We start from the raw sequence: 20,192 nt of genomic DNA, 5'->3' as shown, positions 1-20,192 counted from the left end.
GAAGTATGTGACAACCCTGCATGTTTTGGTTGGGACCATGGGGGCAGGGTTACAGGGTTAAAAGCAGGCTGGGTAGGCCTGATGGAAGAGAGTGGACGTTGAGACCTAAGAGAAGTAGGTACAACTGAGTTGGTGACTGTGAAGGGAAAATACTGCAGCTAATTTTTGTATTATAGTTTTTTTGTTTTTGGTCAATTTGAATATTATTCTGCATGTGGATATTGAGGACTATTCTCACCTTAACGGTGGCACTGTTTTGCATGGGCTAAAATAAAAAAAAACCTTTGCACTTAAGTGCTATTGTGGTTGAGCCATCATTTTTTTTTGAAAGTTTACTGGACCCGGAAGGAGCCTTCCCGACAGTAGGCAATAGCCAAATAGGTCTACGATAGCCTAAACAAGTTTTTTTTTTTTTTTTATTATGCATGATTTACTTTTTTTTAAATTCGTAGGCTGGAATGCCTCACAGCAACAATTGTGTTTAAATGTAGGCTACTGCTGCAGCCTCTGAGAGCAGCGTGTTGGAGACCCATGGTGTAGGACAACGACTTTTCATTGGCAACAATATTAAACCAACCAACAATATAAAATATTAACAAGAGCTCTTTTATTAATTAAATTGAAACAATGTAGGCAATTATTACCGGCCTTTATTTGTCCGAATCTGAGGCCTGGCTGTAAATAGAATCCCAGCCATAACTTGAGGATTTAGGTATGCATGTGTGTTTCAGGTATAGTGCAAGCACTAATCTCTGACTGAAAGTGCACTTGTGCATTTAAGAGCGCTCTATCACGGCTGTAGACGGTAATGTTTCATGTAGGGTTCATGTCAGTTAATATGAATTAACATTTAAAAACGTGTTCAATTATATATTTTTCCATGTATAAGTCGCACCTGACTAAAAGTCGCAGGACCAGCCAAACTATGAAAAAAAGTGTAACTTTTTTTACCGGAAAATACGGTACTCTTTACATAAAACAAGTTCTTTATGCTTGTTAAGAACTGAAATATGTATTTTTTGCATTCATTTGTTTATTTATTTTAATTTGAGCTTAATTTGCACATTGTAAGTCCAGAAATGTTATGCTTTGTGGCACTGTGCACTTTGCAAGGCAGGTTCATCTGGTCAGTTTTTGAAACAGACACCACAATGTATAGAATAAATAACAATATAGCGTATTTTCCGGACTATAAGTCGCTCAGGAGTATAAGTCACATCAGTCAAAAAATGTGTCATGAAGAGGAAAGAAATATGTCGCACTGGACTATAAGTCACATTTATTTACAAATTTATTTCACAAAATCCAAGACCAAGAACAGACATTTAATCTGGAAAGTCAAGTTATTCAACTACACCAGGGATTCCCAAACTGTGGTACGCGTACCCCTGGTGGTACGCGAGCTGCCACTAGGGGGTACGCGAGATGAAAAGGGCAATGGCGGAAAGGAGTTAAAAATTATTAATTAATTAAATACTGTAATTAATTAATAAATAATACATAATTTCGAATCGGGTTATAATGATATGGAAACGTGAAATTAAAGGAAATCATTTGTAAACTCTATAATAGGCTATGTCTTCATTAAAAAAATAAGCTACACACAATACATGTGATTTCCTGCGGGCAGCCAAAATATCTGGCGCGTAGTTTCGTTGAAGTATAGGCTAGGTAGAACGCTGCGTAAACATGGAAAAGTGGCTAAAAACTGGGACACTGTCCAAAAGGCCTAATTAAAGCGATCGAAGAGGAGAAGCAAGATAAACAGAGCAGGACACAGGTAACGATGGGATGGGGGCAGACTAATGAAGGTGGAGATGAAGCGCAGGGGGATAAAAGAAAGAACGAGACAGAAAAGACTGCGCGAAGAAAGCAAAAGTATGATGAGGTATACAGTATAGTCCTAGGCTTCACGTGGATTGGGAGACAGACTGCCCAAAGCCACAGTGCGTAGTCTGCAGTGAGATGCTACCTAACCATTCTAATGTGGTTCTCCACACTGTTTTTTTTTTTTCGTGAGAACTCATAGACCAGTTGTACATTTTGATTATGTTATCGTGTAGGGCGGCTAATTAACCCATTTACTCCTAAAATGCCTGCTAAAAACGCCTATAGAATCCTATGGCATTCTAGACTAAATAACCTTATTTCCTGAGGGTTTTCTGAAAACATACTAAAAATTGTCAACGTCTACGAAAATGTAATATCTAAGCCTCTGTAGCACCTAGAAACATGAAATAAAAAGCATGCTGCGCTACGCAGCATCCAGCGGGAGGGTCAATGTTGCGCTACGCAGCATCCAACGGGAGGGTCAATGTTGCGTCATGCAGCATCCATCGCGAATGGGTTAAACAACGATGCCTGGAATGAGTCAATAGAATGTGTTACTTTTTTATGTGTTGGATGGTGGGGGTACGCGAGCCGAGTCAGGATGTAGAAGGTGGTCCGCGGGGAAAAAAGTTTGGGAACCGCTGAACTACACAATAGCACACAGAACAACAGGCTGAATAGGTGTCCGGTATGTTAACGTAACACATTAACAGTTATTCAGCTACACAATTTAGCCAATTTTATGTTGGTTAGCTTGGTCACAAGGACATTAAAATGACAGTTCCTGGTTGCACAGTTTGTTGTGATGATGTCTCCTTTCTGCCAGATGTGGAATATTAACAATGACAATAAAGACGTTTGTTTGCTTACCCTCGTTTGAACAGCCGTTGTAATTTGTTAGCTAGATAATAATAATAATAATAATAATATAATACATTTTATTTGTTACATAGCGCCTTTCAAAGCACCCAAGGTCGCTTTACAGAGTAAACACAGTAAAAAATAATAATAATAAATATAGCTGCAAGCAGCAATGAGGGGGCCAAGCAGTTAAGCAGTTGAGCAGGAGTTGGGATTGGATTGGATTGGACTGGACTTGACTGTGTTGTGTTAGATTGGATTGGATTTGATTGGATTGGATTGGACTGGATTCAAAGGTCACCGAATTTATTGTGTGTCCTTAAGATGTACTCCTAAGACCACATACCAAGTTTGGCTTAAATCGGTGAAAGTGTTAAAAAATATAACGCCCCTAGTGGTCAAAGCACACCAAATTAATTGTGCATCCTCAGGATGTAGTCCCAAGTCCACATACTAAGTTTGGTTGCGATAGGTGAAAGTGCTAATCATACCGCCCCTAGTGGTCAAATGTCACCAAATGTATCGTGGATCCTTAGGATGTGTTCACGAATCAACGTACCAAGTTTGGTGTCAATACGAGAAAGTCTTCCTAATTATAGCGCCCCTAGTGGTCAAAGTACACCAAATGCATTGTGCGTCCTCAGGATCGGTCCCGAGTCCATGTACCAAGTTTGGTTTTGATACGTAAAGGCGTTACTGAGATATGAGCTAATTTCCTGTATCTCTAGCACCCCCGTAGTGGTCGAAGATCACCAAATGTATTGTGTGTCATCACGATTGGGTCCCAAGACCATATACCAAGTTTGGTTTCCATATATGAAAGCATTGCTGAGATATGAGCCTACGTCTTGTGATTGTAGCTCCCCCTAGTGGTCAAAAGACTCCAAATATAATTGTGCATCCTCAGGATGGGGTCTCAAGTCCATGTACCAAGTTTGGTTTAGATATGTGTAAGCATTGCTGAGATATGAGCCTACTTCCTGTGATTATAGCGCCACACAGTGGTCCAAATTTACCAAATTTCTTGAGCCTCCTCCTAATTGGGTCCTGAGCCCATGTAACAAGTTTGGTTTTGATACGTGTAAGCATTGCTGAGATATCCCTTCACTTCCTGTTTGGTGTCTTCGCCGCCAATTTTGATTGGCTGTTACGGGTGAACGGTTTTAGGTTTGAAGACAAAAAGGGATAACTTTTTTGAGGCTTGGACCGAAGATTATGTGTGTCAAGTTTGGTGTTAATCGGACAAACTTTGTGACCTGTGAAAACTTTTAGGTGTTTTTGATTAAATCCAATATGGCGGCTGGATCAATTACGTTGACGTCACAAATTCACATCTGTCGGACTTAGGACCTCCCACAGTATTAACAATCACCATTAGTAAGTTTTAATTCCAAACACAACACCCGTTACAGGCCAAAAGGTAATTTTGCTAATTATAGCGCCACCTATAGGTCAAAAGTCATGATATTTATTGAGCCTCCTCCTTATTTGGTCCTGACCCCATGTACCTAGTTTGGTTTTGATACGTGAAAGCTTTGCTGAGATATCACTTCACTTCCTGTTTGGTGGCTTCGCCGCCAATTTTGATTGGCTGTTACGGGCGAACGGTTTTAATGAAACGATTTGAAGACAAAAAGGGATAACTATTTTGAGGCTTGGACTGAAGATTATGTGTGTCAAGATTGGTGTCAATCGGACAAACTTTGTGACCTGTGAAAACTTTTAGGTGTTTTAGATTAAATCCAATATGACGGAAAATCCATCATGGCGGAAAATGACGTCATAGGGTGCGTTGAACTCGGCTTGGTCTAAGGATAGAGTGCTAGAGGTGCCGACTTGAAACTTGGTAAAATTAATCATGGGACTGTGCCTAATTTGTGTGTCAAATTTTACAACTTTTTACCAGACGGTTCTATGGGCTGCCATAGACTTCCATGACGGAATAATAATAATAGGAAAACGTAGAAACACAATAATCAGCACACACTAGACAAACACATAAGGCAAAAAATGCTGCGTAGTCGCCAGCGTTACCGTAACACCAATACAAACAAACAAATTTACAAAACAACAAATGATGCACAAGACAAGACAAAAGATGCTGGACGGAGCGGCGTACCTGGGACACATAACAGTTGACATACAAGACAGCAAACAAACAATTAACAAATAAGAAAATAAATAAATAAGAAAAATGAAAGAAAGAAAAAGTCTGTGTTAACTTAGTCCAACTCAGTCCAATGGTAATGATGGCGCATAGCTGTCATTGAATGTTTTACATTAACGTCAGGCCTTGTATAGGCTGCAGTCTTAGATCACTGGAAGCAGTCTGAAATCGGGGGAGATCTTGCAGATCAGCAACTCGGTGGACTGTTTGTTGCTCCATGAAAATGCAGAGTTCTTCAACGTTACGGTAACATTAACATTAGTCTGCTCAATCCAGATCCCAAGCAGTTGGCGCGGCAGGTCGCAGGTCAGCACGGCAGGTCAGCAACAGCTCGGCGGCTGCAGCAGATCTTTCGCAGAGTAGCCTAGCCTTGGTCCAGCTGTCCCAAGAAATCCCCTCGAAGTGCAGCACCGCTCACGGATAGATGGAAGGATAGAGGCCCAGCTAGCCATATCAAGCTCCCGATGGACTAACGTTAACGACATCAGCCGACTTGGAAGCAGTAAGTAAAAGAGCTAAGAATAACACAAACACTTTAGAAAATAACGTAAATGAAGAGAAAAAACATTTAACTAGACAAATCAATAAAAAAATTACATGACATTAAATAAAATTACGAACATTACATAAAAACAAAACAAAAACATGATGTCAGACGGAGCGGCGTGTCTCGCCAGCATCCCCGTAACCTAGCAACTAGATGCTAGCGGTTAGCGAAATGTTAGCGGTTGGCTATTTTGGTAATTATACCTGGGAGACTAAATAGACTAAATTAACATAACTTATCACCCGGAGAGAAGAAATACTCTTTTCTGATTGGCTGGCGGGGTGGCTTTTAATTCTGAATAACGGGACACCTATGAAGTAGATCTGGTAAAAAAAAGTTTAATCGCCGTTCCATATCAATGCTTATGAATGGTAACTATAACAACGATAGTAGGACGACGGTTGAGCCTGGAGTAACAATGGAATCAACTGTAAACAAGCTAACTGTCCATGCTATCGCTGTTATAGGGCCAACGAAAGTTAGCCTAGAAATCTAGACGCACCCTAGCAGCAGCAAATTAAATTTGCTGCCAAGGCTAGTCTAGCAACTCTCCGTTGGCTTGTGAGCTCGAAAAATTTAACTTCTATCAGGCCAATCAAATCGTGTATAGAGTCGTTAGGCGGGCTTAACATAATGATTGATGGCAGAGTTGCAACGGTTTGGCTTGAATTCCCTGCTACTTGAAGACAAATAAGATGGATGTTGTGTGTGTGACACGAGTTAAGCTTTTATTAAGTTGGCAAAAGTTTGAACTAGCCAACTAGCTCCGCTGGTGGTAAACGCATGGGACTCATAGCGCTGTCCAGCGTGCAGAGGGAATTTGAAAGACAACCGATTATCCCGCCCCTCGGACTGAGCACTGCGAACGGTGAGTGCCCAGACCCTACATTTTAATGTGGGTCTGGCTCGTCAGGCTAAACGAAAGTTGTACAACAAGCTGAATTAGTGAGCTTCTTTTTAAACGGAACCGCGTGTTTCCTTTGCTTTGCTTTACATAAGTGGGATAATGGCCTTCGAGGTGTGTCCAGTTATACGGAATTAATGGACTCGGGCGGAGGCTGCGCTCCGCTGCGCGTCGGGGAGTTCTTTGCCCCTCGCCCTTGTCCATTAATTCCGTATAACAGGACACCTCGGCGGCCATTATCCCTTACATAACAAGCCAGCGAGTGACAAGCCTAGAGCGCCCTCTCGCGACTGTAGACGGTAATGTTTACTCATTGGTACATGTCAGTCAGCAGGAATTAACATTTAACAAAATGGTAAATGATATATATATATATTGATATATAAGTCGCAGGCAGACCAACCTAACTATGGAAAAAAAGTGTGAGTCCGGAAAATACGGTATATATTTTTCCTCTTCTATTACACTTACATTGTGATACATCGTAGATCAAATTGTCTGGCAATGAATAGAGTATTTCAGAATCACTGTATCATGATACCATCGTTATGGACAAAATTGTATTATCAAGTTGCTAGGTTGTGGATGCTTTAGCTATTGGCTGTAGCAACTCGAGCTAGGTAAAATCGCTAGGTAAAACATTTTTTCGTTTTTTTTCCTTACCAACAGTACTTGGTGACCTCAAGAAACGGAGATCTATATGAAAAATCGCCAGATTTCTCCTTTAAATACACTGGATATCTTAAAGTATGTTGCATTTCAGTCATTCCGTGTCAAATCAGATAAGGTTGTTGCTGCACCGTTTCAGATTTTGTTCAAACCTTGCCTATATCATCAATGGGTCCTAAAACCAAGGCCTGTGAAATATATCTGCAAATCTCCTGTCACCTGTAACTACATGCATTTATTCTGTGAATGGGACTTGGTGCAATATTGGTACTTTACACACTAAATGTCCATATACTAAGATATTTCCACATAGATTTTTATGGTCCTACTAGCTACTCCACATACAATTTCAGTTGCATGAAAATGACACAAAAATAAACACGCCTTGTTTTATCCTTATTATTGTCATGGCCTTCTGCTTTGGAGACTTCACATTTTGGGACATTAACAAAGGATTATATTTCTAGAAAAAAGACTGATTGATGGCAGGTGTGTCACAATAAAGGAATTTTGAGACCCTCGATATCACTTTTTTGCATGTTCTTTCTGAACTAGGGACTTCTATAAAACCAATGAGACTCTGGTACAAACTTTTAATGATTGAATTGTACTGATGTTTGTCTTCCATTCTACAAAGTTTGGTCAGGCTAGCGGCTCATGCCCATTATCATGTCAAAGCCCACCGTGCAGCACACGGCCCATTGATTTCCTATGAATAGCGGCAAGGCATAGTTTACGCTTCCGCAATGCACCTTGGGAAGGCTCCGCGGCCATTCGAACAGAGCGACGCGTCAAGAAGTTGGGCTCTGCTGAACTTTATGCAAATGAGAGCGGTTTACGCGAGGCGGTTAGCCAATGAAAGTACATCTTCGGTAAACAAGTTCTCTCCCTCTCTCTGCACCCTATCAAAAAGACCTTGTTGGCGACCAAGACAGAAGGTAACCTGACTCTCGCCAGATGAATTTCGTTCCGCCTAGCTCCACTCCTCCATCTGGGACCAATCCATTGGAGTGTTGCTTCAGAAGGCTGGGCCTAATCAAAAAAATTATTGCATATGATTGAATAAGCCCCTTGTCCGTCATCTATTGACGTGCTACTTCAACCACTCACATCGAAGCCAACCCGTGACGCTGATAACAGTCTCACAGTCGCTTCTACGCTATGTCACATCTATGAAACTCCCGCCCTGCGTCCTGATTGGCTGTACCATAAAGTCGGTTGCAGAAATCACTCTCAATGGAAGAGGTCCCAGATGGATGTGAGTGAAGCTAGGCGGAGCTAAGCGGAACGAAATTCATCTGGCGAGAGTCAGGTTAGACAGAAGGTGCTTTGGAGGAACATGTCAGTGATATTTGTGAGTGTTTCAATAACAGATGTTAACAGTATTACGTCTGAAGTAGCCTACGTAGCTGGCATTGTGTAATTAGATAAAATAAAACGTTACACCATACACTTTAGCCTATACACGCCCACAAGTGGCGACGGGGGAGAGGGCTAGGCGTCTGCAAGCGTCTACGCGCCGCAATAATGGACATGTACCGTAGGAATAATACTTTTTCAAGTTATGAATGTCCAGACATGGCCTCCAAGGCTTTTTAGAGAGTGTAAACAATCAAGGGCAAAAAGACTATGAAAACAATAGCGTTGAACATTGTGTAGACAAACTTTGGGGAAAATCAGAGTCGGTGCTGCAACAATTTTCCTGGATTTTGTCTGATTTGACACGGAATGACTCATTTGTATTGTAAGTGCAAAACATTTTGGCTGGATGTGCACACCTGCTAGTAGTTCACTTACCCGGAGTTGACAAAGTAAAAGACACAAATCTTATCAGGCAAAGTGGCAGAAAGGCGGGCTGCATAGGTGACTATGTTATCATGCAGGAAGCGGGTGTTAGTGTTCAGAAGCTCCATTTGAGATGTGGCAGCTTGAGTGACAACAGGATGGCAATGTCCCACTGTTCAAAATGAAAACAACACAACATAAACACACCATAAATTAACCATAAATTCATAGGAACTATAATCTTGAAACTTAAAGAAGAAATTTAAACAGACACAATGTGAAGCATTATTTAAATTAGTTTTATTGTTTGAGGATGCGTCTTCCCAGTCTTTGGCCCCAAGTTTTTCGGCGATGTATCACTGGCAAAAATGGTAGAGCATGCATAGTATTGCATGAGAGAATTGCCAGAGAATTGCCAGCGGAAGGTGTGATCAAACGCAATAAGTGGGTTGAGCCAGGTTGTATTCAATTAACTAGAAAGGCAATTCCAAGGAATTACCAGTGCATGAAAATGCAAAAATTGTTATGTAAAATATCATGTATAGTTAAAACAGATAATGCAGAGATGGTTACTAAGTTATTGATAGGATAGACATGGTGGTTGAATAGTTTAATGCAGGATGATAGTTGACAAGTAGACAGTTTAAAAGTTGAATGTAGATAGTTTAAAAGTTGTTGATATACAGATAATTTAATAAATGTTGATAGACAGATAGTTTAAAGATGCCCTGCCACACATATTTCATTACGTTGTTGTAATGTCTGAAGTTCTACCATGGACTCTGTAACATTTTTTGTGGAAAAAATGCCTTGGTTACCTTGTTTCAAGCCATTCTAGCGTGGTATTGACAGCTTGCATGAAGACTCGGCTCGATTTGCGCCAGTTGTCATTAATATTCAACGAGCTAAGCTGTTTGACTCTGATTGGCTAACAGCCAGGGCCTGAAGTTAACTTTTTTGGCCACCAGCCACTGTGGCAGGTGAATTTTGAAATCCACCTGCCACAGTGGTTTTTTACCAGCCAAAATTATTTTGTGCCCAAAATAAAGGTGAACGACTCAGAAAATGCATAAGAATGGTTCTTGAACTTGTACAGAATACACATTACAGTACTCAAGTAAAAGTAAAAAAGTACTTTGTTAATAAATTACTCAAGTAGGCCTAACAAGTTACTTTTTTGTAGGCCTACATTTTTATATTTTTGATGGACCTTTAAAGGGATACAAAAGTATCCTTTATGCCTATTTGCTTTTCTCCTCCTCTGTAGGCAAATCATATAGTCAAACATATTTTAAAAGCCCAATTCAAATATATTTTATTTAATATACTTTGTCATAGCCAGAATAAGCATTACGTGGCTATGGATTGAAAAGCAATCTTCCAATACATTGCAGCTGATTCTTCTGCTTTGCATTGCTAGAAGTCTGGTTATAACTTAACCATACAGACAATGTAACCTTAAAACAATGGCTATATTATGGGTAGACCTATATTTAGGCTATAATAGCCTAGGCATATCCACTCGGGCAGAGCGACAGAGCAGGCTATCTGTTTTCTCAGCCGACCGTCTCATGTCATGTCCTGCAACATTGAGGCTACATAAATGAATGCTAGGCTTTTTCTAACTTGTATGCTCGATTTCCAGTGCATTTGCTTTGCTTGTAAATTAAGTTGTAGGCCGACTTTCCTTGTCCAATGTGCTTGTTGAACGATGCTGGCCAGAAATTAATATATGTGGAAGTTTCCGTGTCATGTCATACCTCTAGTCTCGTTGGCACTCTGGCAGCCTCACCAGAAGATGCAGCAACTGGCAGGACGTCATTGCGTTAACTGAGTTGTTAGCTATATAGAACATCTACTTCTGTGTAGTAGGCTACATAGGCCAGCCATTACTTTTATAATCGCGGGGAAACGTAGCAATGCTTTCTGAAGCCCTGTTTCTTTTCTCCCACGCCGTTGTGTACCGGGGAGAGGTGCTCTTTTCTCCCTTGAGATACTTTCTCCAATAATAAACTTGTTTTCGTAACGAAAGGCAATTGAAAATGTAGCGTAAAGAGTAAAGTATAGAGTAAAGAGTACATTTCCTACGGCAATCCCGACAGTGCATCTCCTTGCTCAGTGTTGTGTTGTCTTATTGGCTACACGCCAACGTGGCAGGTAGATTGACAGTTTCACCCGCCAATCACAAAAGTTACCCGCATTTGGCGTGTGGGCGGGTGCCAATTTCATGCCCTGCTAACAGCTATTAGGTTTCGTCCATAGCATGACAGCCTGTATAACAGAACACTTCCTTGAGTTGACAATAACGTTTTACTTACAGACTGCATTGATTGTAGACTGCCGCGATGGTAGTAGGGATGCACGATATATCGGCGGCCGATATATTATTAGCCGATAAGTGAAAAAATGAAAATATTATTATCGGTCCGATAACAGAATTCTGGCCGATAATTTGCGCCGATATTTATCCTAATTTAGGCCTATGTAAGGTCCGTCTGGCTACACTGAGCTAGCCTACTTGAGCTTGGTTGGCTATACTTTTTCCTCAATATAATGTCAGCGGTGTGAATGTATGTCATCACTCTAACAAAATCTGTGGATATGCGTTCATTTGGGAATTGGTGCATCTCAAAATCCTCTCGTGAATGATCCGCCATTTAACCTTAACAGAGCGGAGCTCAGCCCTATCTAGAGCCGTCTTGTGCTGGTGTGTTTGCACTTTACCGCGCTGGTCAGGGAAACAAATAAACAAACTTGTTAGTGGGACGAGTACATAAGTAGGCCTAGTTCTAAGCAGGGCTTTGAACCGATTTTTTTTTCCAATCGGTTCGTTCCGAACAGAAATGGAATTATAACGTTTCCGGTTATGAGTTCCACCAATAAATTGACGTTCCCGAACCGGTTAGAACAAAAAAATACTGTTCCCGGAACGGTTAATTTCGTTCCTGTCAGCTGTTTAATGCTATAGAATTAGGTCACATCTTTCTCATCCAGCTTAAACCAAATGTAATAATATTACAACCATTATTACATAATAATAATTATATTATTAATAATAATAATAATTAAATAGGCCTACAATTATTTCAAATGTGTAGTTTATTGTTAAAAGAGAAAATTTCCACAGAAACGTAACAACATTATTAAGACACGTGGTTATGCCACTCGGGCAACAACAAATTCCAACTGTCGGGGGGAAAGGCCATCCAGTAGGCCTAATGTTCGCTAGTCCATCATTTACGTGGAGTCGACAAATATAGCTATTGATATTGTGTTTGGAATGAGCGTTTTAATTAACGATGGATCGTAATTTACCTCTTATTTAAGATGTGGAGTGGAGACTTTGTAATCCACCGCTCTCTCTCCATTCAGTCAGCGAATGTCTGATGTGATGTCACACAGGAAGTGAACCTCAGCCGTCATGGTAACGTGCGCAGGAAAATAATTACTTTTTTTTTTTTTTGTTAATTAGGCAGCGAAAACTTTGAGGAACGAAATAAAAACGGTATTAACCGGTTACCATTATTTTTAAATAAGTGTTCCTGTTCCAGAACATAAAAAATAATAACGTTTCCGGTTTCGTTTCTGTTCCCTGTAAAATACAAAAAGTTCCCGGTTTTCGTTCCTTGAACCGGTTCAAAGCCCTGGTTCTAAGTTGTGTTTTAGTATTATATTTGCATTACTTTAGCTTGGGTTTTGTATTATTACCTAGAAATATGCTAACCATTCGTGCTTCAGTTCCAGACAGGTCATCATAATAAGTTATTAAAACCTTCGGGGCTAACGCCTTTCATTTCTGCTGCAGCAGGTTGTGTGCAACAGAGTAGACGGACATAAGATACAGTCTGAGGAGTTGCAGCTTTATTCAGTTACCCGCAGTTGAAACTAAACCTAAGTTTCCCTCACAAACTCTGATTTGGTCGCTATACTGTAGCTTATTCCAAGCTGAGCCGTTTATGAGCGTTTAGTCCTAAATGAAAACGATTCAAACTCTCTAGCCACTCACTCGCAATTCACTGACGTCAGGTTCACTTAAAGGAGCCACACATACTGTAGGGCTAGGCTACTGTTATGTTGTTGACTGCCGTACTATTGAGGACTATTATGAGTTCTGTCCATCATTTGGTGGTAGGTAAAATTACTGCAATAAAATTATGCTTATTAAATGCTTTCCCCAAATCACTTTTTACACATTTTTTTCAAGAGTAATATTATCGGTTATCGTATCGGTATCGGCCACAACAAACCAATAAATATCGGTTATCGTTATCGGCCCTAAAATTCCATATCGGTGCATCTCTAGATGGTAGCTGTTATCAACTAATTTTAGCTTCATGGCATGAACTTAGCTTGGCTAGCGAGTGCTAGCATTGTCCAAATGTGCATAAATAAAACCTGCTAGGCTAGCGAGTTCATTAAACCTGTATAACATAGCACTTCCTTGAGTTGACAATTACGGTTTACTTACAGGCACTGGTCGTAGACTGCGATGGTAGCTTACTGCTCCAGGCTTCAACAGCAACCTTTTTGCAAAGCCTGTGGCATTGTTCCAAAAAATAAACCGAAGCCATTTGATCCACAAGTCTGGGTTCTTGGGCAAAATGCATTGTTGAAGTTATATTTGTGCATAGCGCACAAATCCGTTGACATTCAGCCGTCCTTGCATAGGCCTACGAAAACTGTCACAGAGCTAAATGAATTTTGTAGGCACGGTCTCAACTGGGGAACTCGTGAATAGTAATGAGCTCATCAATTCCACGTCAATCTGAAGAGCTTTTGCAATTGGCCTAATTTCTCCGCTTATTTCTTTTCAGTGGCTAGAGCTGACAGAGGAGGTAGCTGTTCATTTTCACATTCACGACATAGCACAAACACATATGGACCTAACATGTTTAAAAAAATACAAGTAAAACGGTTTTGTGTGGCAGGGCACCTTTAATGGTTGTTGATAGACAGATAGTTTAAAGCAGACAACTCTTCATACTGGTGTTGCGCACTCGAAGAATGGCGTGGTGTCCATTTGCACCATCAGTGAATGCATGCGCCACAACCCATCCGCAATCTGGGCCCACCTTAAAAAAGTGCTTCCCTATCTAAAAGAATTGAACACAGCAGCAACCACCCTGCATGTTATAAGCGATGGCCCAACCACCCAATATAGATCAAAAAAGAACTTTTTCTTTTTGAGCAGAATCCCATATGAGATGGGATTCCAAAAGGTAACTTGGAACTTTTTGGAAGCTGGGCATGGAAAGGGTCCAGCTGATGGAGTTGGTGCTGCAATCAAGCGTCAGGCTGACGCGGTTGTAGCCCAGGGCATTGACATCCCAAACGGCAAGGTGTTGTATGAAAAACCAGCCCTCATCTGTTCAGCTTATGTACGTCACTGAGGGGGAAACAGAGGAGATGGACAGTGTCTTGCCTGAGGACCTGATCACCATCAAAGGAACAATGCAGATTCATCAGGTATCTCTCTCTCTCTCACATACACACACACACACACACACCATTATCATAATCATGAGAGTTAACGATTAAACATTTTTCTTCTTTTAGATTGTGTCTACAAGACCGGGAGACATATCTTGGCGGGTCTTAAGCTGCTTCTGCTCAGAGCCCCAAACCTGCCAATGTTTTGGTCTGCAACATGTGGAATGGCCCGGAGCACAGAGAGCAAAGAGGCCTGAGGCGGCTTTGGGTCCACCAATCCCAACTATCAAATCTCAAGACATCACTCTTCTACATGAGGGGCTCATTGGAAGATGGTGTGTGGTCCGCTATGATGGGAATCCTTACGCAGGCCTAATCCAAGATGTGAACTCAGAAAATGGAGCCTTGGTGAAAACCATGAGCCGGATAGGCAAGAACAGGTGGTACTGGCCTATGAATGATGACATAATTTGGTATCAGCCAGAGGACATTGTAAAGTTGGTCCCAGAACCTCAGCCAGTGACGAAACGTCACATGATGTTGGATCCATTAGTGTGGGAGGAAGTACTCACCGAACTTGACTGTGAGTGAACCTTGGCCCATATACAGGCTTTATAACCCAAATCAATCAAATCTAATATCTTTAGTTTTTTACATTTTTTAAACATGTTGAACACTTGTCCCTTGGGTTCACCTGTTCATCTGTGAGTGAACCTTGGCCCATATACACTGGTCTGGTTCAGGGAGTTGTGAAACATTTCACATTTTCACAGAATTTATCATTTAGATTTTTTATGAAAACATGAGGATGATTGTGTTTATGATAATGTTTTTGTTTTAAAATAATTTGTGACACATGGAATGAGTTATCTTTTTTATTACTACTGGTGTTAGGCCAGCAGTACACTATCCCTGTATGAAATAAAAAATAAGAATAAACTTCCAACTTGAATTTGAGATTCATTTTGTCCTACACATTGAGGTCATTGCTCACTTTTGCATTTCCATCCTGAAATGTTATTTTCACCATAACCCGCCTTTCCCTTGTCATTTCCACAACCACAAATATTTTTTGGTAAAACATTAAAAAAAAATAAAGTTAAGATAATGATGGTGGTGGTGTTGATTATCTAGCAGTTGAGGGTAAGGTATATGAGTTGAAAAATATCAGATTTGAAAATGTCAGAAATATGAATGAAGGGTTTCAGTGGCCTAGTGTTCAGCGTTTTTTTGGTGTTAACTTTGCAAAATCTTTAGAGTTGCATTTCAGAGAAATAAATCAATTCACAATTTGGAAAGATACAAGTGTGATGTGTAACCCAATATATTTATAACTACAAATATTTAAACAATTTTGGTTGAAAACACATGTTTTTGTTCGGTTGTGGAAATGACCATTTATTTTGCGATGTCTGGAAAAATGTCAAAAAATACATATTATTCCATAAAAATCAGCACAGCCAACTTCAGGGCAGGTATCTAGGCATACTGGGGAAACAAATTATGCCAGTAATATTTTAATTAAAAATGTTTCATTTTCTGAAAATGTCCAGGTCCAAAAAGTACCATAGTTGGAGAATCACAAGGGAACGAATGAAACATACAGTTTAAGCCATATTTAAACGTCCAACAACTTCGACATTTTACTACATATCATGAATGGTACTCCCAAAAGGTTTTATTTTAGATAGATTGTTGCAGGGCTATACGTCTTAAAAGCTGTTTTTCCATGTCTCACCTCCATAAATGATTGTTTAAACACAGATATTTGTGCATTTAATTAAAATACATGGAGTTACAGCCTGGTCAGAACGATTGACACAGATGTCACTATAGCTTGTTTTGCTTTCCATGCAAAAACAAGCATGCGATTTGAAAGTCTGGGATTGTGGAGAACACTAAATGTTCTACTGAATAAGCATTAAGTCAAACCTTTAAATGAAAAACACTCATTGATAATCGAAAAAATTTAACCGCTAATGAAGTTTACTTTTGCCCATTAAAACTCGTTTATCGCCAGTAACTCCGTGATAAAATGACATAGCAGGAAGATATGGCTGATTGAAGGAGGTTAACATGCTCTATGTTTTGACCGAAGGACGTCGGTCTATCATCATTACACTCGGAGAAAACTGGATTGTTTCATTCGTCCCGTGTTTCAATCGTCCCCGGCTCTCCCCTACTGTTTGGATGTCGAATTTAGCATGCTTAGCCTACTTCCAGCTGCTTGTCAATTTCATCTCAAGGGCTCATTTTATTGACTCTGACACTGAATGTTTGCAAAATCCCGATGTAAATGGAAAAGTGTTTTCCAAAATTCAAAAGTGCTTGTCCCAAGCAGAAGTACGTGAACCTTTATTTTAACTATGTAGAAAACGTTATGAATTGCATCCACACATCAGCAGCCTTTCAACTGTGTTACAATCAGTGTTGGGCAAGTTACTTCAAAAGCGTAATGCATTATTTATTACTTGTTGTTACTGTCATCTCAAAGTAATTTGTTACATTACAATATTACTGTCTTTGAATTGTAAGGCATTACACTACGTTTACATTACTTTCACCAAAATAACAGGAAATATGGATTTGGTGTTTATGTTTGGTCTTCATGTGTTCAATGCAGCTCATTACACGGCAGGAGGTGATGTGGTATGGCATAATGACTGAGCTAGGTTTAAGGCTAATGTAGGCAATATAATGGTTGCAGTTATGGCTCATGGGACGATGTAGGCCCCAAAGGCCACTCACAACTTAATATAGTAAAATATAGCCATAGTGAAATTGTATGTTGACTTTAAATGGTTCTCATCATTGCTGGTTGCCTTTCCTTCCACTTACAGTGGTGTAGACTTAATGCAAATAGTTTAAGAATAATGGCTACGATCTTTGTCTGTAAAAGCAACATTTTAGTTATTCTCACTGCTTGAAATGAGAAGTATAGCCTAACCATGTTAGATATGTTGCATGAATGGCAGAGATAACTCAAATTCCCTTTCTACAGTCATCTAAACAAGGCAATCAAATTCCAGGACCAGCATAGATGACTTTTTTCATTCTTGGATAATCTTCTCTGGTGCCAATAGAGCTGCACAGTCCCGCCCACAGCCGATGCCGGATGTAAAAATTCAATGCAATTTCTCCATTGACAATTGCGGTGTAAGACGGTGGTAGACTTAAAACCAGCTACGGTTGTACTAAGCGATTGTATATGCTCCTATAGACACCAAGAGTTTGTGGGGCACTAACCTTGTTTTGAGATAAATGCCTTTTATTCGCGATCTCTTGGATAAGTACTTCATTACCCACAATCCTGAACAATCCCACAATCCCACAGTGATGCCTCTGATTGGTGGAAAGGCCGTTATGGTCATAGTTTGAAACGTTATCAGCGAAAATTATTGACAAAGATGGCGGAGTCTTTTACTGCCTATGGCGAAAATCTTAATGTGATTGCAAACGTTCTTGACAAATATTAGTACTTGTATCAACAAGGATTGGGGTTTATACATCACACGAACTTAGTCAGGGCCAATACACTAATACACTATCAAATAGACCACTGTAAATGTTAGTTTAAACACTCAATCTTTTCAGGTAGCCGACAGGCTAACCTTTAGCATTTCCGACATTGTATGTCATTACATAATGCAGCTAACATTAGCCTACATGCTGCAACACAGGTATGAAATATATTGTTTTAGTGAGTGTCCAAAGGGGTGAAAGCCACTTTAAATCGGGTCACATTATTGACTGTTGTGTGTCCGAGAGTCAGTTTGTGGGTTTTGTAAGGTCCAGCATGAGAGACAAGACCTACAAAGTTGTGGTGAGTTAAGCAGGGAGGTTGGTAACGTTAATGCTGCTAGCAGTGCTAGTTAACATTAGCTAGGCTACTGTAGCCTTCATACTGTATGATTCATATCAATCATTAACCTAGGAATACTTCGTGCATTTAATGAACATTTTGTGTAATAATAATTCACGGCAAATTAATAAACTGAATATGGTGGTCCAAGAGCAGACCATGCACCAGTCCATGCATCAGCCCGACTGAGCAGTGATGACAGCATAGGATGAGTCGTTATGAAGCACTGCCGTTAACGTTAACCGCTTTCACACACACGATATAAAATACACGATGATAAATATAAAATTCAATATCAAAACACTATTATTTACACGATTACTCCTGAAATAACTGCTATTAACGGCACATTCACTATATAAAAATCACTGTTTGGAGGAAAGGGTTCGCGTGCTGTCGCCCGGTTGGAAATGATTTCGCGCTGGTTCGTGCATTGCTTATATATTATTCAGTGAGGCGCGGTGGTTTATGGGATGAGTAGTTCCTTCGCTCGGAAATGAAAATATGTACACAGTCTTGTACCTTTGACTTTTATTGGATTTTCTCTTCATTTTTTCACTCGAAATGATATGTTGTATGCTTATGAGTTATGCCGTAGCTGGTTAGCCTAAGACATGCTGTAAAACTATTTAGATACGGATTTTTCCAAATGTCAATGGGACAAATGAATGGGAATCTTACATCCGGCACCTAAACCGCGTTTTGGCTGTGGGCGGGACTGTGCAGCTCTATTGAGCATTTCTCAATTTTGGATTAAAAAGCAAAGTAACTTCAGTTACTGAGAATTGTACCGAGTAAAATATTACTGAAATTGTATTGGTAATGCCTTACATTACTGCATTACAGCAAAAAGCAATGCATTACTGTAATTACATTACTTTTTTAATGTATTACTCCCAACACTGGTTACAATTGCAAGGGTTCCCTCAAACGTCTTAAAGTGACAGGCACTCAATTAGACCTATACACTACCAAGACAATCTTAATTCCTTAATTCCAAATCTTAATTTGGGACAACTAGTTTGCTGCTGAGCAAAGCACAGCACAATCGGCATTTTGCCTCTTTGCCGCTCTTGCGCCTGCCACGGTCAAAGTTCAATCACGTTGAACGGCACGCTGTAAATCATAGGTGGGTCATTCCACATCAATTCAACCAGGGCCCACGCACTTAGGTACACCTGGTAATTTTTTCAGAATTTTTTGAGACTTATGTTACCCAGGAGACACACAAAGATTTTTTTCTTTATTCTCCATGATCCCTTTTTAAAAACACCAATTTGACTTGTCTTATGCAAATCTTTCTTTTTTACTTTGCGCCCTGAACATGGGCAAAATGCACCATTGAGATCAATATGTTTTGTATAGAGTTACCACAGGTGGCACTGTGGTAACTATATAAAACATCTCAATGGTGCATTTTGCCTGAATTTCCATGACTTACTATACCATTTACTAACATATCGCGTTCAAGAATATTTTACTTTTTAGAGTGGGACATGAATAAATGGCCATTGATTAAACAAAATTGGGATACTCAAAGAAGCAGTAAAGCAAATAACCAGATATACACCAGTTCTGCATAGAAATATTTGTATTAATGTATTTTGGCAAATAAATGTTAAACTTCTACAACAAAATTCCCTGATATTCCATGACTTTGACCAAAACATGATAAAATTCCCTGACTTTCCATCTCTGGAATACTTTCCAAAATGTTATGATATTCCAGAAATTCCATGACCCGTGGGAACCCTGTACTTATAAATAAATAAATCAAGAGCCTATGCGCTATGTCTTCTGAAGGCCTAAACAGAGCCCAGCCAAAAACTCCAATACAATTTTGATCAACTTTGAGGGACAGCTATGACCATGCAAGATCATCCAGACTAAACATGACAATTTTGCTATATACTATTCCTATTTATGTGCCAGCATGCAAAATGTGAGCCTACTACATGGTTTAGTTCTTGCACTATGGGCTTGTGAACTTTGACAAAAAAAGAGGCCAAACAAAATCGACACCCCTCTCCCACCGTAAAACTGGCTGTATCTTGGAAAGTATTGATCTTACATAAAAGTAATTGTACAGTGTGTCTCCTGGGTAACATAGGTACATCTGGTCATTTTTTCAGATTGT

The 20,192-nt window shown here is 39.9% G+C and overlaps 1 protein-coding gene across 4 annotated transcripts in view; it reads right to left on the bottom strand.

Moving 5' to 3' along the window:
- The window catches only part of phykpl (5-phosphohydroxy-L-lysine phospho-lyase), an 88,076-nt gene that overhangs the window by 41,567 nt on the left and 26,317 nt on the right, over positions 1–20,192 (bottom strand). For all 4 annotated transcript variants that reach the window (XR_012988370.1, XM_076292628.1, XM_076292629.1 and 1 more), the window contains exon 3: positions 8,776–8,935. Coding sequence is in view for 3 of the 4 variants with exons in the window: in XM_076292628.1 (XP_076148743.1) it covers positions 8,776–8,935 (160 nt within the window). In the remaining variant the exon portion in view is untranslated. The remainder of the gene's footprint in view (positions 1–8,775; positions 8,936–20,192) is intronic.

The sequence above is a fragment of the Alosa pseudoharengus genome, unplaced genomic scaffold (genome assembly GCF_046254945.1).
Source record: "Alosa pseudoharengus isolate Yale_2024_CS ecotype anadromous, Long Island Sound unplaced genomic scaffold, YU_APseudo_1.1 YU_APseudo_1.1_scf_19, whole genome shotgun sequence".
Lineage (NCBI taxonomy): Eukaryota > Metazoa > Chordata > Actinopteri > Clupeiformes > Clupeidae > Alosa > Alosa pseudoharengus.
Note: the sequence above shows the minus strand (reverse complement) of the source record. Positions and strands in the feature narration are given on the sequence as shown.